The 16,482-nt window shown below is 46.5% G+C and overlaps 1 protein-coding gene across 1 annotated transcript in view; it reads right to left on the bottom strand.

Moving 5' to 3' along the window:
* LOC144121896 (meso-2,3-butanediol dehydrogenase-like) overlaps window positions 1–14,471 on the bottom strand; it is an 81,668-nt gene extending 67,197 nt beyond the window's left edge. The window contains exons 1-3 of the mRNA XM_077655335.1: window positions 14,331–14,471; window positions 9,475–9,576; window positions 2,195–2,334 (exon numbers count right to left, since the gene is read on the bottom strand). Coding sequence (XP_077511461.1) covers window positions 2,195–2,334; window positions 9,475–9,514 — 180 coding nt within the window. The 5' untranslated portion in view covers window positions 9,515–9,576; window positions 14,331–14,471. The remainder of the gene's footprint in view (window positions 1–2,194; window positions 2,335–9,474; window positions 9,577–14,330) is intronic.
* Window positions 14,472–16,482: the final 2,011 nt, after the last annotated feature.

The raw sequence follows: 16,482 nt of genomic DNA, 5'->3' as shown, positions 1-16,482 counted from the left end.
CAGTATGCGTGTTTCGTACCTTCACATTGTTTTCAGTACAAAATACGCCATGGTCGTGGACGATTTTTTTTTTCCTCGCACACCAGAAACTTCTGTCACTGACAGCACATGATTACTTCAGCAAGGATGCCGTATCAAAACAACTAAACCATAGGCCTCATTTTCCACTCCGTAGAATATCGATCGAATATGCCACTTCTTTTCGCAGTGCTTACAGAACATTGGGTATTTTGAGCACGTAACAAATCGACATATTTGCTTAGAGATACACGTCTTAAACGATGTTCACAATTATGAAACGCATTTCCCGCTCAATCGCTCTTCGTCGTTGTCAATCGTCTGCTCGCCAGAGCACACGTGATTAACGAGCTTTTTCACCTTCAATCAAGTTCGCTTTCAGAAATTGCTGTCAAGCTGCCAGATCTTATTGAAGCCGCACTGCAGACGGTACTGCGCGACGCGCCGCAGATGAAGCGCGATAGCTCTAGACGTGCAAAGAAGAGAGACAGAATGCGGTAGCAAAGGAACGAAGAACTTTATTGAACTCCAGTGCTGCTTCTTTCTGCTGTTTCGGGGCATCCTCAGAGATCTCCTGTCTTTGGTTCTATCCCCAGAAGTCTTCTCTCTTGACCTCGTCCACTTCTAATCAGTGGTCGGTGGCCCTCAGTCAAGGGCTCCGCCGGCCAGGTGAAAGCGCGCAGGGGTTTTTTCCAGTTTCCATTTTTCTGTCAGAGATGACGTTTCCAGCAGTAGCGCTTTCGGAGCCTATGAAGCTTTCACTGCGAAACGCACTCCATATTTTTCGCGGGCCGCACCTCCCCGTAAGTGCCTGCAGCACCCTTCCATCATGCATGACATCCACTGGCAGCTATACGGTATTCAAAAATGCGTAGTAGAAAATAGTCCAGAAATATTTAAGACCTGCGCTCAAGTCCGTTCTTCAAAGTTCATTGCCGTTTTGAGCGTACTGGGTCAACTCATCACTACAGTCACCTCGGGTGCGATGAGTTAGCGTTTCTGTTTTCTCTTGCATTTGTGCGTTTTTCATCGTACATTCTGTATAGTGTTGGGCATTGGAAGAATATGCAAGTAAATAAAATGTAATTATGTCTGTACATTTTGTATATGAGTAAAGACACGATTTGCGCCAAAGTTCGATAGAAGTAGATACTATAACACTTACTTCCCTAGTGCCGCAATCGCAGTGGACCGCAGCCTGCTATAGGGCCAAAAATGCGGACTAAAGAGCGCTTACGGTTAATTCGCGATACTCCGCCCTGCTGTAAGTATACAGCAGCTGGAACCATCCCCATGAGCTCTGTACGTGTTCAAAGCTGTTCCCAAGAAATGTCTTTTGGACCGGCAGATTCTTCATTCAGCGCCAGCATATAGTCACACCAGGGTAACCGCATCGTACAGTGCAAATAACCGCCTTCGTTTATAAAAACTCGAGAGCATCCTACACGCTGCATTCTCGAAGTTGAACCAAGAAATTTTACACCGCAGTTCCTACGCGCCCTTGAGCCGGGCGCCGTCGCCGTCGGTGTAACCGAGTGCGAGGGGAGCGATGGGAGAGGAGGGTAACGAGGGGAGCTCTCCCCTCGAGACCGGTTGTGCCGAGGAGACGAAAGTACAGCCGCTCGCTCATAGATTGTGACAGGGGGGTGCGCGCCATGAGCGCCGTCGTCCATAACCGCTGCATGCGCGGTGGTAGGGTGGCTAAAGGAGGGGAGGTTTGTCTGCGGCGGCACGCGCACCCAAACACTGCTTCTTCGCAGTCGCGCCACGCTGCTCTCCGTTGGCAGGCGGTGCTGTGAATTAAGGTTGAACATATCTCCATCCATTTCCACGACCAAAAAACCACTTTCGTGACAGAGATTAAGAGGAGTATTAAAGAGCAGTGTTACTTGAAGGAAGAGTGTCCATGGAAAATTAAGAGTGCTTTGTAAATGTGCATATATAAACGTATCTTTCAAATTCTTCATGTCAACATACCGAAAAATCAAAACTTCTACGGAGTAGCGCTCAAATTTCGCACCAAGAAGTATCGCAATTTACTTATTTTTTTAACCTACCTTCAAAGCGCCGGTTGGCATTAAAAGCTAAGCAGGTTTACAAGCCGCAGGACAACGCGGTAGTGTTTATCATAAGGCTAAGGCTTTGACAGTTAGGCGGACGGAGCCACCCACTTTACCTTGTCCCGGGGTATCCCTCGAGCGCAGCAGTCCTCGGCGACCCTCTGCAGACCCGCCTCGTTTCTAGCCATGAGGGAGAGCCAGCATCCCAGGGAGGCGAAATGCACGGCCGTGCTTTCGCCGATGCCCGACGAGGCCCCTGTGTAAAGGCAAGCAGTGACCATCGTATTGTGGAAGCTCCAAGGTTTCATGTCAGAGCGGTGTACAACTTCGGCAACCATTTTGTCGGGCGCCAGAAACAGTACTGAGCGCATACTGGCAGCCAAAAACCAGGCAGTGTGTCTGCGCAAACATTTGCAAATTCTCATCAAATCTTGTAGCATTTCCCATTCATAGCAGGAACTCCAGAACGCGGGGCGAGGGGCAGGGGTGGTGGGAGACGAGAGAGCGGTCGTCACCCGAAGATTTCTCCAGCGGGGCCACGCCCACTGAGCCTCGAGCACTCGAACTGCTTGCATTAATGTCAGATTTGTGAATGAAGCATGCTTCGACTGTAGAATACCAAGGATGCAAAACAGACAGACTGATCTTATTTGCTCCATAACCTAGTTAAGCTTTTTCTTTTAAACAATCTAACGCGATCGCATCCGAACAAAAGGTGTTGATTTAGAGATCCCACTTCACCAGCGCGACAAGCCCTCAGACTATGCTTTGATATTTGCCGGATCTATTCTGATCACTCCTTGAATGCACGATTTCAAAAACACCAAATTTTATTTCAAAATTTTTTAACAACAAAAAAATAATCTATTACAGCTGCTGCTTGCGCAAGCAGCATTGGATGACTTTTTCGCACTTTATCGCTTTATTACGTGTAGTGCGGAACACCAGATTCCGTACAATTCTGCAAAGTAAGCTGCGTTTTCCTGCTTTCTGAACGTCCCTAACTGCTTTGGAATAGTTATGACACCGTAGCTATTAATTCGGGGTGTGTGTACATAAGGGACAGATTTAACGGAAGCGAGACGGGGCCAACTCCCCCTCTGGGGCGAAAAATCGTCTGTGTACAGAAACCGTGTTAGTCTAATTTTTTTTTTCTGCGGGAAAAGCTCAAGAAGGCCACCTCGGCTAACCAGACACTGTCTAAGTATTGGAATCGACTGATAAAACAAGCGTGCAGAAGTTTCGCCTTATAAGGAAATGCGCCGCGACTCGACCACATCCGACGGTATTGCCCGACATCGGGCCACCAGGCATCTATGTACTCTGTATCCGCCAGAGTTTTACCGCAGGCCTCACTCATGCTCGCAAGTCAATAAAATGCTGGCGTAGCGAAGACACGTGTACCGCGTTGGCGTTCGTCTGCTGAACGTCGAGTCACGGGATCGATTCCCGCAAGCAGCGACTGCGCGCCTGTACCGAGGACGAAACGCTTGTTAATCTAGAACACACGAGCTGCGTGCTCTGGAGCTTCTCCGTTGTCAACACACGACATCTGGCCACAACGCCTGGTTTCAAACGGCCTCGATGGGAACACGCGCAGCTACTTTCCTGGAATTGCATTCTGCTTTGTCGCCTTGCCGGCAGCCGCGGCTATGGCAGCTGATTTCACAGCACGCAGTTCGGGCGTTCTAGAGAAAAGTAATGCCCTCCGTTGGTGCAAAGTAACCGCCCGCGGTGTGCGCGATGTCAGTTCACTTTGTAGACTGCGAGTAGGTCAACGTTTATCTGCGCACCTGCACGACGGCGTTTCCCCTAGCCGACATGCAGCTTTCCAATGTTCACTCGCCGCCACCATACAATAGCTGATAGGGATAATAATGGGAAATTGAAAGTAATCCTGTTGCTACTCTAGAATTATATACCCAGACGTACTACGCCCACTTTGCACAAAACAGTGGTAGCGCTGTTGAGAAAAAAATTTCTGATAGAGCTTAAGTCTGCTCACGTGTAGGAACACGAAAGCATCGAACTTTCTAGAACGTTGGTTTTTTCCACTATGGCAGTATGCGTTGTATTTTTTTTGTTATTTTAATTTCACTTCTTAATTTTGATTAATGCCTATTTGATATTGATTTCCCTTTTACCACTGCCTATTTTGTTCTTATTTTCATAAATTTTTATTTTAATTTTATTCATCTTACTCTTCATTTTTAATCTGTTTTTCATTCTTTTGTTTTGCTTTACTTTTATTTTCATTCATTTTAAAAGGTTTGTTTTATATTCTATTTTTTCTTTTTTTCTTTTAGTTTTAATGGCGTCATTTGACTGACAAGTGAGGCGGACACTTCCGGCGGACTCATGAGGCAAGTAGAGCTTTCGCCTTAAAAAGAAAATGTCGTTCACAATTTTTTTTTTCGATTTCCTGCCCATCGACATAGGGAGAGAGAGTGGGAAGTCAACGCAAGGTGCGCCTGTCGGAGGTCGCTGGAACCCTGGACAGGCTCGAGCCGCTGCGGGTCGAGGACCCGCGCTGGCGAGCTCGAGTATGCACTGGTCCGAACGGCAAAGGCAGGCCCGGACAAACAGTAGCGTGCGGACGAGTCTCTCTCTGGGCCCCGCTCGGACGGTCGCGCGGCGCGCGGCCGCCCAAGCGGGTCCCGAATTACCGCCAAAAGGCAACAAAGGCAAAGACCCTTGGACAGCCGGGGCGGAGCTCCGGCCGAATGACGGTGATAGTCACCAAGCCACTTCTCCGCCGCCTGAGGCGGGATGAAGGGAAAGAGGAGAACAAAGCGGGATGCCGGCGACAGCCGCGCAAAGGCAACGACGGGAAGCCCGGATTCCCAGAAGTTCTTTTCTTGCTACAAAACACATACCATAGGTATTTTTGCACTGAAATCTTCTAGTACAGCTTGACCTAATATTCCCCTCTAGCGTTGCGGATAGGCGACCGCGGCCACATTTATTAGGAGGCTTCCAGACAGGTGATAGTTGCGGAGCGGTGGCGGCAGCTTCCGGCCGGTGACAAGGTCCCAAGGCGTTCTCTCACCCGTGACACTTCGTCCTCTTCGGAATTTCGCCACGTGGCCGCAATCTACTCGTTACGAGGGTTTCTGCCGCGATACCTTGAGTTTAGGAGGTTCTCGGGGATGTGAATAGGTCGCACCCAGGACTGCTCACGCCCGCGGAACACATGCAGTATGTGAGCCTATTCTTCTTGCTTCAATATGCTAGTTTCCAGCCATGCAGTGACATGCGTTTTGATAGACTGAAAGACTTCGTAGACGTCCGACAAGGCCTTTTCAGATTCAAGCATAGTAATTGCCGAGAAGACTGGTGTCACCAGGTCTAAGCAACTACGCGACCACCACCCGTAATGACTTGTCCACCCCTAGATCTTCCATTATTACAGTCCCCTGCAATGCTTCCTTGTTGTTGAGAAGGCTTTGTAGTTGGAAGGTGAGGCTGTCCCATCTTGTCTTGCTAGACAGTTGGACCGTAGTGAAACTCCCTATTCCGCACCTTGACTCCGGCTTTTGTTGGAGTGCAGCAGCAACTACGTGAGTGTTTTTGACAGATTTATTGTTCTGGGCGTTTCATGAAGCTCTTACAATCATTTTAGGCGCATGAGGTCGTTGATGTTCAGCCCATGCGCTCCTCACCCAATGGCGGAAATTTGCCAACTTTCTCGCATGCTGCCGGCATATTACTCGCATTGTCAGTAACTAAGGCAACTACTTTGTGGGGTTGCAGAGAGTTGTTGGAGAGAAAATCAGCAATTATCGGTTAAGAAAAAGGTTACAGAAAACGAGAGAGCTCTGAAAAAACAAGAATGCTGACGAAATCCGCACTAGGGACATACTGAATCTTGAAGCCAGAAATTGCCAAAGAAATTATCTATGATAATTGTAGGGGAAGCTCTTTGTTGTTCGAGGCCAGGACGGGAGGTTTGTGGACTAAGACATATAGAGTAGGTACCAAGATATAGACACGTTGTGCGGTGCGTGTGGAGAGGAGGAGGAAACGGCTGAACACTTGATACTTTTCTGTAAAAGATTCACCCTACAGTGGAAAGCAGCGGGGCTGATTTATTCGAAGCATTGGTGTTTAAGCAGAGTGAAGGAAGAGTGTATTTTAAACGAGTAGAATTAACCAAGCGAAGCTAATCTCATTGGTGGCTAAAATTATGAAAAAAGTGGAATTTTACGAGTCATGGCTGAGTGACTTGAGCCACCACCCGATTTTTAAAGGTTCAGCCTTATAAATTCATCCATCCAGATGTTTTGTGAGGCGTGTGGCGTTAGGGAAGCCATGCACGCGTCACAGTACTTACAGCACGCTAACAGCTTTTTGCCTGCAGTAGGCGAGTAAAAAAAAATGTTTCAAAATGTACGATCGTGGACAAACCATAGCAAAAACTGGATACTCACGTTATGGTGAATTACTGGCCAATAGTCGAGCTTATGTTCAGATATGTCGGAGCGTGAAAAATTTTCGCGCCATTTGAAAACGACGATGGTGATCGTCCACCCGTTCCGAGTGACGGGAGGTACATTACTGCGATCGGACAACAAAACTATAGCTGGCGACGAAGAATGAGTTGCGATGCGAAAAAAAAAAACTCAATCCGAAAATTCTGGTTTCTTTCTATTTTACCCTGATTGAAAACAAAACAAGAAAAGTTTTTCTGAAATTTTCAGTGTTTTTCTTTTTCGATTCTTCGCATCTCTAGTTGCGGGTCGCGAGATTCGCGCAACTGTTGCCGTGCCGAGCTTCCCAGTACTCAGGCTGACAGCTACCGGAAGCGATAGTGAAGTGCAAGGCTGGGGAATGGCTGTGGTGGACTGCATGTAGCTGCTAGGACACACTCACAGCCAGTCATGGACTGACTGGCTTGAACGTGCCGGGCAGCCGCACGAGTGGCGCCCTTGCCGCTGGCGCCGAGCCTTTCATGAAGGGGGACGCCGGCGATGTAGCGACAATCGGAGGCCGCCTCGGCACCGTGGCAGCAACCAGGGGCACGTCTGCGGGCCATTTCAGCCTAGGCATCTTGCTAAACGGCAGCTGATGAAGTTGCAGCATGGTTGGAACCTTAGACTAGTGAGGTCGAGAGGTTGCGTGCAGTGGTCTCCCCTCGAGTTTGCGTTTGGCAGCAGCCGAACCACTGGTGTGAAGCTTCTTTGAAGTTTCTAACACCGGTGGGGAGCAAGAAAGGCCCCCGTAAGTTGCCTGGTTTGACTTGAGGACAGAAGCTGGCGCTGGTTCAGGGTTCTTTTCAGGCAAAGTAGGGCACGTGACAATCGTCGTGCTTGGTACTGCTGTCTCTTATTTCGCCTTCTCGTCCTGTTTCGTGTGATTTTAAGTGCGTGGCGGACCTTTGGAGGGGCTGAGAGTGTGGCTAGCAGGATTGGGCTTGGCCGAGAACTCTTCAGCATCAGCCGGCCGCGGCTTCGACGTCGTTACAGAGGCCTGTTGAGCTGTTGGTTGTTGTCACGAAGCAGACGGGGACGCCGAAAGCCGCGACACGGATGCTGCTGCAGAGAGTTTCTTATTGTCAGGAGGCGGTGGCGACAACGCCAGTAAAGGACGATGTAGTGGGGACTGTGAAGAAGCTGTCTCTCGGTGGGAACTTTCGCAATGAGGCGTGGTCGTGGGCGAACACGAAGCGCAACGAGGCAGGCCAAAAGACGCGCTGGGGACAGTTGCGGGAGGAGGACGTGCGGTAAAACTCATGTCGAGCCTACCTGGTGTGTCGTGGAGAGGGATGGCCGAGCCGGAGACACTAGGCAGGAATGGCGGGCAGGCAGCCAAGGGCTGCCGAGTCGGGATGTGTTCTGATGGAGGTTGTGTGGACGAGATTGAGGTTGGTGCAATGCCAGATACTGACTGCGGCGAAAGCGGGTCTGTAGCGTCGTAGTGCGGCAGCGGGACGTAGCAAGTGCCGAAATTCACCAATACAGCCGCGCGCAGCTCTTCGCATGGCCGATAGCTCAAGGCAGGGCAGGCGAGTCGGCGCAGCAAGTAGGGCGGGAGGACATCTCAGTGGACTGCGTGCTTGAACGGCTGGATAGTGATACCGTTCATGAACAGCGCAGCCCTCATCTGGGCGAACCACCCACTGACGACTTGTGGCTGGAACGCTTTAAACGGCGGGTCAGTCCGTGTCCTGCCAGCCCGCCATCCTGCAACGCCGATGGGGAAGAAGGGGCGGTTCGCCGGGTCACCACGATGTGGAGGTCGCCTAGGAGGCGACCGCGGCCACATTTTTAAGAGGGCTGCCGAAAAAGAGATACCGGCGGAGCGGCAACAGCGGCACCCGGCCGGGGCCAAGGCCGTTGTTTTTGTTGCCTCTGAAGCGATGGCACACACCAAAGCTAGGAGCAGCCGCCGCGGTGGCTCAGTGGTTATGATGCTGACCCGAAAGACGTGGGTTCGATCCCGGCCGCTATGGCTGAATTTCGATGGAAGCGAAACTCTAGAGGCCCGTATACTGTGCGATGCGACTGCACGTTAAAGAACCCCAGGTGGTCGAAATTTCCGGAACTCTTCACTACGGCGCCCCTCATAGCCGGAGTCGCTTCTGGACGTTAAACCTAAACCAACGATAAGGGATTGGCCATGGTTTGATGCAGATCCAAACAGGAGAAAATTGATCCAAACTTGCCTCAAGCGGCTCATAAATAAGAATTGAGAAAACTTAAAAAACGATTAACATATTTTGAGATATTTTGTGGAGATTGGAATTAAAATCAGGTGGCAGGGCGTTCTCTCGCGCGTGGTAGCTACACTTCGTTCTCTTCGGCATTTCGCCACTGCCGGCCGCGTGGGTCCCCTACAGCGTCCCTGTAAACTTGACCCGGTACAAGAAGAACAGGTAGTCAGGAATTCGTTGACAGCTTCTTAGAACGGGAGATGCTACATCACCTTCAACGCACGCCCAGCCGTCAACTTATAATAATTGTTTTTCAAGATTGGTGCTCTGTTCTGCTGGTAGTGAAAAAATTACCACGTTTTTGGCGAAGTAATTAAACAATCTTTTCATTTATTTTTCACTGAGTTTTTGGCATTTTCTCGTTTAGGGCATCGTAAATTCAACGTCAACAAAAAAACGAAACGTGACACCTAACGTGAGACGAGGACAGTGCGAGCATAGCTCCCGTCCTCGCCTGCTCACTGGTGTCGTCTTCAGCGTTGTTTCCATCCTTCTAATATATCCGCCTAACTACGCATTCAATGTACGAAGTTGATGTGAGCGTTTTAGCGTTTTCAAATCTGCGTTAGCGCGTCCGTTCATCACAGCGGGGCTAACTACCACTGAATACGCCTAGGACGCCTTTTAACCAGCATAGCCAACATCACTTTGCTGCCTCCGAGATCGAGCAAACATTTGACTTACCAGTGATCAAAGCCACCTTTTCCTTCAGGTCTGGCATCATGCGGCGACCAGCTGCAAGTAGTCGTTCCAGCACTCACGACGAGACAGAAACGATACAGCTATCTGTCGGGGTGGAAATGTCACAAGCCTGCTAGATGAGGCTCTCGGCGGCACCAGATGAGATAAGCATTCGCCGAGAAGTCAAGTAGGGAGACACCAGAAGATTGAGTGCTCTTACCAAGTAGGTGATAGCGACGAAATGAAAAGCTTTCGCGCATTACAATCGGCGCTCTGCACTCGAGGAAGTTGTGCCCGAAGTGCGCAGTTTATTTGTACACGAAAATAAGCATACGGGTCGATGTGGTAGGATTCATCATAGTGCAGCTTCGCATGTGTACTTTTTTTTAGCTGAGTGCGCTTCCAACGTACTTGCCGCTATTGAGGGCAACGAACAAGATAACTACAAAATCAAGAGCAGCGACGGCTTACTACAAAGGCTTCAGGCAAAACAAGCGATTCAGTTTTGGTGCATTATTACTTTTAACAAATCGGACAGCCTCCTGGTAGAATCTAGCGAGCTCGCAGTATGCAAAAACAGCCATACGCGCTTCTCACGGGAACCGAAGGCCGCAAGCAACATGCGAACACTCCAAGTCAGCACATACCATATCAGACCGGCACTTTTAGGCAATTCATCAATGCGAATACGAATACGGTTTATTTCATGTTTCTTCAAAACATGGCGAGATGAAAGAAAAAGCTTCTGAACAGCAGCTTGACATGCTCCCACCACCTTGTTTACATAGGCAACAGCAGATCATGCAATATACATATTCAGATCAGCATACACACACAAAAAATACATTTTATGGACATTTTATACATCACTAAAAAATGATGGACGGTTTCTGTGAAATGTAGAAGTACGAAATGCAGTGTAAGTATGCATGCTCAAAATGACTTCAAAGATTCGAAAAAACAGCAGTTATAAAACCAAACAGAAGAATTAACAGGTGCACAGAGCATACATATCAAACCTGAGAAAAAATATTTCATAAAAGGTAGTGCATATGTAGTACATCTATAATATTTGAGAAAAGAGAAAAGAATGAATTACTTATTATCACCGCTATTTCTAAACTAATGGAATAAATCTCTGAATTTTGTTTCTGAAATGCTCATCAGATCAATTTCTTTGAGAAAAAAATACAATTTATATTGTGTGTCGTAACATTTGTTCACCGTAATTAATGCGGCTACGATGGACTTCCCAGCGCTCAGGATGTCGAGCTGTATAATAATGCGCATTCGTTTGCAAGTTCGCCATGTTAGTTGTGAGATTAATGCCTGGTCTCTTTTCATATCCCTTAACTTTTTACAAAGGTGATAGTTATACAAGTTCTCTATGTCAATTAGTGTAAACTTTCTAAGCAACCTGTCTGCAGAGTAGTCTGGTAAAGAATTTTCAATAATCCGGATTACTTTATTTTGCATTACTGTCAGTTTTCATACGTTTCTTGAGGTTGTCCTGCCCCACACTAAAAGGCGGTATTTCATGCGCGATAAAAACCGTGAATGATAAATTTGCAGTCTTGTTCTAACAGGAAATAGATCTCGATGTCTGTAGATTAATCCTGCAGTGCGAGCTAGGGTCGTGATAACATGATTAGTGTGCGAGTCCCACAGCGTGTGCTCTGAAAAAATAACGCCTAGAGTTCCAAATTCTGTCACAATTTCTATCGGCTGACAGTGTATTTGAAGAAGAATATTTGGAACAATTTATCTGCCCTTCGCTCGGAAAACGACTGCTTTAGTTTTTTTGGGCATTAATAACCTATCCATTGCAGGAGCACCAATCATGAGATTTATTTAAAGTGCTGTTTGAGCGATTAACAAGTTTTTCGTAATCGTCACCCTCGAAAAACAGAAATTTCGTGTCATCATCAATGTTAACAACATCATTTATGTAAATAATAAATAAATACGGTCCCAAGATGCTGCTCTGAGGAACACCAAACAAAGTAGATTTAAATATGGCGGTTCTGTTGTGTACTGAAACAGACTGCATGCGAGTACTATGGTAGAATTTTACTAACCTCAAGGCAACACCAAGAATTCCATAGAATTCTAATTTTCTCAAAAAAATACCCCGGTTAAGATAATCTAACGCCTTTGTAAAGTCTATAAAAGCTCCCAGTACTTATCGTTTCCTTCAAGATGCTTTAAACTGAACTCTTTTTGATAAAGCAGTTGAAGCTCGGTGGAACAATGTTTCCTAAAACCCCATTGACAGTAAATCAGAATGTTATGTTTAATTTACTTTAGAAAAAATACTTTAGAAAAACTTGGCAATATACTCGAAGAACTTGGTCTGTAATTTTCTATATTATTTTAGTCACCATTTTTGTAGAACACAAACCTTTACGCACAGTAGCTGTGCTGGAAATACTCCACCTGACAAAGATAGAAAATATGGGCAAAAGGAAGAGCAATAATGTCAGCAATAAATTTAATCGGCAGGACTTGAATGTCAAACATATCACTGGAGCTAGTATTTCTTAATTTCGTGATCATAGAGAAAACTTCCGTTTCGAAATTAGGCTTAGAATTATGTCATGATAGCTGCCAGTCAAGCATTGGGTGCCGTCTCCTGATGGTGCAGGAAACAAGTTCACTAGATAATTGTTGAAAACATTAGCTAGATCAGTTCCTGAAATCGCTGTGCCCTTCACAACCAATTCACTAAATCATTTTGACTCCTGCACGTTTTGAAATAATTAGTTTTTTATAGGTCACAGCCGCGAGCCGCGTTTTTGGACGATTCTGAAAAAAGATTATTTAAATACCTATCTCTGGCACGTTTAAGCTCCTTATTTAATTTATTACGATGCTTCTTAAATCATTTAGACACTTCGGGGTCCTGTTGCTTAAGAAATGCTTGAAAATCGTATGCTTTGTTTTTATTTTACCAAGTAAATCTCAAGTAATCCATGGTTTTCTGATGTTTTTCGATTTAGGAAAATTAAGAAATGGAAAGCTTATTTCGTAAGAAGTGGTTCTTAACAGGCTAAAAAAGATACCAAAAGATATGTTGACATCAGATGATGAAAGCACATTCTCTCAAGACACAGTTGATATATTTTGGCCAAACTTTTTCAAGTTTCTGGATGAAACATTTCTCGAAGGCATCGGAAGACTAGTCTCTTTTTCATGATGATGGATGACTACATATGCAGGTAAATGAACGCTAAGATCGCAAGTTATGACTCCAGATGCAAAACTTTTCATGGAGGAGCTGAGGAGAAAGAAATCTATTAGTGTCGAAGACGTACTAAGAATTCTAGGTGGATAAGAAGTAACATTTTTAGGCCATAGCTCTCTTAAACCATATCATTTCTTCTGACTCACGAGTATTAGAAATGAACTCGATGTTAATATCCCCGTCACATATTAAGTTAAGCTTATTAGTTATGCAGTACTGGAAGTTTCCACGGACGCACAGAAAGTAGCGTGATCACCATTAGGGGGGGGGGGGGGGGGGGCGGTACACGAGAGAAAAGACATGGTTACACATTGCTATTGTCAACATTTCGCATTCACATTTCGAGGAGGTAAAATCAGGCAAGAGGTCAAATCTGACATTTTCTTTCACTAATAAGGCAACGCCGCCAACACAGCGTAATGAGCGATTCATGTAGAAAACATCATATCCGAGTATTTAAAAAACATTCTCATAGCTATAATACAAGGTCTCTAACAGCATAATGACAACAAAAAAAGCCAATACTATCAAAAATAAATTTAAATACTGGTGTTTATTTCTGGCAGACTGAATATTCAAATGAAAAACCTTTAAACCTCTGAGACACCCATTACCAAGATGCGACTTTAGTTTGCCAGGAGTAATACGCATAAAGAGGTCGCGACACTTGTAGATGCGCTTAAGCAAGCGCCATCAAGTTATTTTTAGACTTGATAGCAATGGCTGTGTCACCTTCTTTCTGTCTGACGAGAACTTTCTCGCCACTCTGCCACACGAAGCGATAGTTCTTGTCACGCGCCCATTGCTTTGCCTCCCAGAGAAATGCTCGTGTTTGTTGTCAGATTTTTTCGGATGCACACATTTTCATGTTCATATGCATCTTTCAGTTTCTTTCGGTTTTTGAACCAGTCATCACGAACAGCCTGCCATGCGAAGCGAACAATGATTCCAGGCGTCTTATCAGCTTTGCATGGCAACCGGTGAATTGCTGTGACGTCACTAGTCGTAGCTGCGGAAGCTCAAGCGATACAGCACAGGCGTTCACGTCATCAAGAAGATCTTCATGATCTGTTTTTAGTATGCCGCGAATTTCTAGATATAATTTCCTGCTATGTCTCTGGTTCGTCGATTTCTTTCTTGACCTCAATCTGTCAATTGCTTTGGTTAGCCTCAAACTGTTCAATCCGTTTTTTTTTTCGTATCAGCCAGGGTATTGCCATGTTGGCTAACTCAGGGAGTGATTTGTCAAACTTTTCAGACATCACCTGAACACTTTCTTCCATAGAAACAACCGCGTATGTGAGCGACTTTACTTTTCCTTGAAGTTCTGCAATCACAGGAATTTTAACCCCTCGACACGTTGTACAGCGCCACTGTTTTCGATCAAATTCCCCCTTTTATTTGTAACTTCATTCAGAGATGCTCGAGCGAGAACCCAAGTGATACGACCAAAATCACTCATTACACACTATGCAAACATCGTCAAGTTCGACAGATTTGCCACACTCAAAGCATCTATCGTCTTGCTCACTACCCATCTTTGCAGGCTACAGGGCAGTGCTGCAGCAGTACAGGGTAACGAATTTATTATAGGTTCAAGTGTTCAGTGACAAACCTGCAAGTACACGAGCAGTCAGAGATGCGCCTTTTCTGTGCCGCTGCCGCTGCCCAGTGCAGTAAATAACAGGACCTGGTACCGGGAAAGAAACATTCGTGCGGTTGTGCCCGGCGGCCAGGAGGCGAATCCGTTTTTTTCCGGGTCGTCCAAACACATGTACGTATATTATAATGTACAGGTATGCCGCACAGCTCAGCCTTGCTTGCGTAGGTACGCTGCAAGATATAAATTCCCGGATGCTAGCCACCTGTGCCGCCAGAATGGGGATGACATACAGGCGGCGAGGCCAAATCACATACTGAAAAAAACTGATAAAATGGAACGGGGCTTCATTAAGAGTGTCATGCAGCGCAAGCAGAGTGCTGCGTCGGTTCTCTTCTCTCGACGTCCTCGTCACTTTCACTGTTTCACCCATCGTGAGCTTAGCACGGAGGCAGCGTATAGGTCTCGAAGTACGGTTTTGCCCTTCAGTGAACTCTTTCGTATTTATGCTGCTTCCGCCCAGCGGCGCTTTCTTGAGTTCCCATTCTTTCCAGAAGGACAGCCCTAAAATACTTGTGCTCACAACTATTGCCAGTTGAAAGCATCGAAATCGCAGCGGCTTTGTTGCACAAAAGCGAAATCATGATTTGTTGTCGCCGTATCTACGGTCTATTTTTAGCTTGCTTTGTTTGGTTTGGTTTAAGGGAGTTTAGCGTCCCAAAGTGACTCAGGCTATGAGAGACGCCGTAGTGAAGGGCTCCGGAAATTTAGACCACCTGGGGTTCTTTAACGTGCACTGACATCACACAGTACACGGGCCTCTAGAATTTCGCCTCCATCGAAACTCGACCACTGCGGCCGGTTAGCTTGCTTTGTGTCGCAACCACCACTCCGCAGAGCACAGCACAACAGCCTGCCCTATCGCCCTACAATAGGATAACGGACGCGGCTTTGCCTACATTGCAAATAAACCAGCTCTTCTTTGAACCAATTAAATTAACTGTGCCAAACCTTGAAGAATTCTTCCGTCCAGTTTCTGCTAAGATTAACCGTACTGTCAAGAAGCTTCCTGCAGTTGCCGACGACGACCGAAGTAAGCACGGGCACGAAACAATTCTTTACGAACAAGACAGATATTTTGTCCTCTGCGAGAAATTTCTTGTTGAAATTCCGGGTGGCAAATACGCATATCTCGATTCTGTTTCACGAAAGTCTCTCCTTTCTAAGAGAACATCCAAAAGGCAGAGTCGGAACAATTGAATCAACGTGGTCACAACTTCAATGAACTTGAACTGTTCATTCACCAATCATTCTTAAAATGTGCAAGTAATAGAAAATGCACTGAGGTATTTTTCCTAATCCACCAATTTCAAACCTTAAATCCAGCAGGAGCAACGTCTCGGAAGGAAATTTAAAATCGCTTAGGTATATTCCGGCACTGACGTGATTCCTGAAAAAGGTCCTGCGCCCGGTCAGAGCAAAAATAACACAAGCGAAATAACACATTACGCTGTTTTTGTCAGTATTCCATATTACCTCTTTATCGTTTCTGCCCCCCCCCCTCCACCCCCCCCCCCCCCCCGCAACGCCTTCTTCCTTTTTCGCGTAAATTCTTCTTTCATTTTTTAAAATTATTGTTCATTCTTGCCTATTTTTATCAGACGCTCTGCACCTCCGCCTACACCATTCCTCAAGGACCCTTGACTTTCGCACTCCTTCCACCCCCGTTCATTGGGTCTTTCTATGCACGACCTTTTTTTATGTTTTCGCTTCCCGGTATTTCGTTCTGCCGCGCTGCTCAATAGCTTTCTCCTAGTCTTTCCACGTCAACCCAAGCATCCAAATCTGTCGCAACTTCCCATGCGTGGATGGACACACAACCTTTCAAGCCCACGTCGTTATCTCAGGTCAACCGGTTAATCTTTTTTTGCAGCCATCCTGCCTGGGCAAGACTTTCAAGACACCCTTCCCCCTCACTGGGGCTTCCTCCTCGGAGTGAAGGACCTATTCAGACCCCTCCAGCGATGAACGCTTACCCCAGACAAAGAAAATTCCAGTTGTCTGAACGTCTGCTAAGCACGCTGCGACTCCACCCTACTTTGTTCAATCTGTGTTGCCAAGAAGCCCATTGACCTGCCATCTCTCTACCATAGACGCCTTGCTACAG

This window comes from Amblyomma americanum, chromosome 2, assembly GCF_052857255.1.
Source record: "Amblyomma americanum isolate KBUSLIRL-KWMA chromosome 2, ASM5285725v1, whole genome shotgun sequence".
In the NCBI taxonomy this organism is placed as follows: domain Eukaryota; kingdom Metazoa; phylum Arthropoda; class Arachnida; order Ixodida; family Ixodidae; genus Amblyomma; species Amblyomma americanum.
This window is presented reverse-complemented; position numbering and strand designations above follow the sequence as displayed.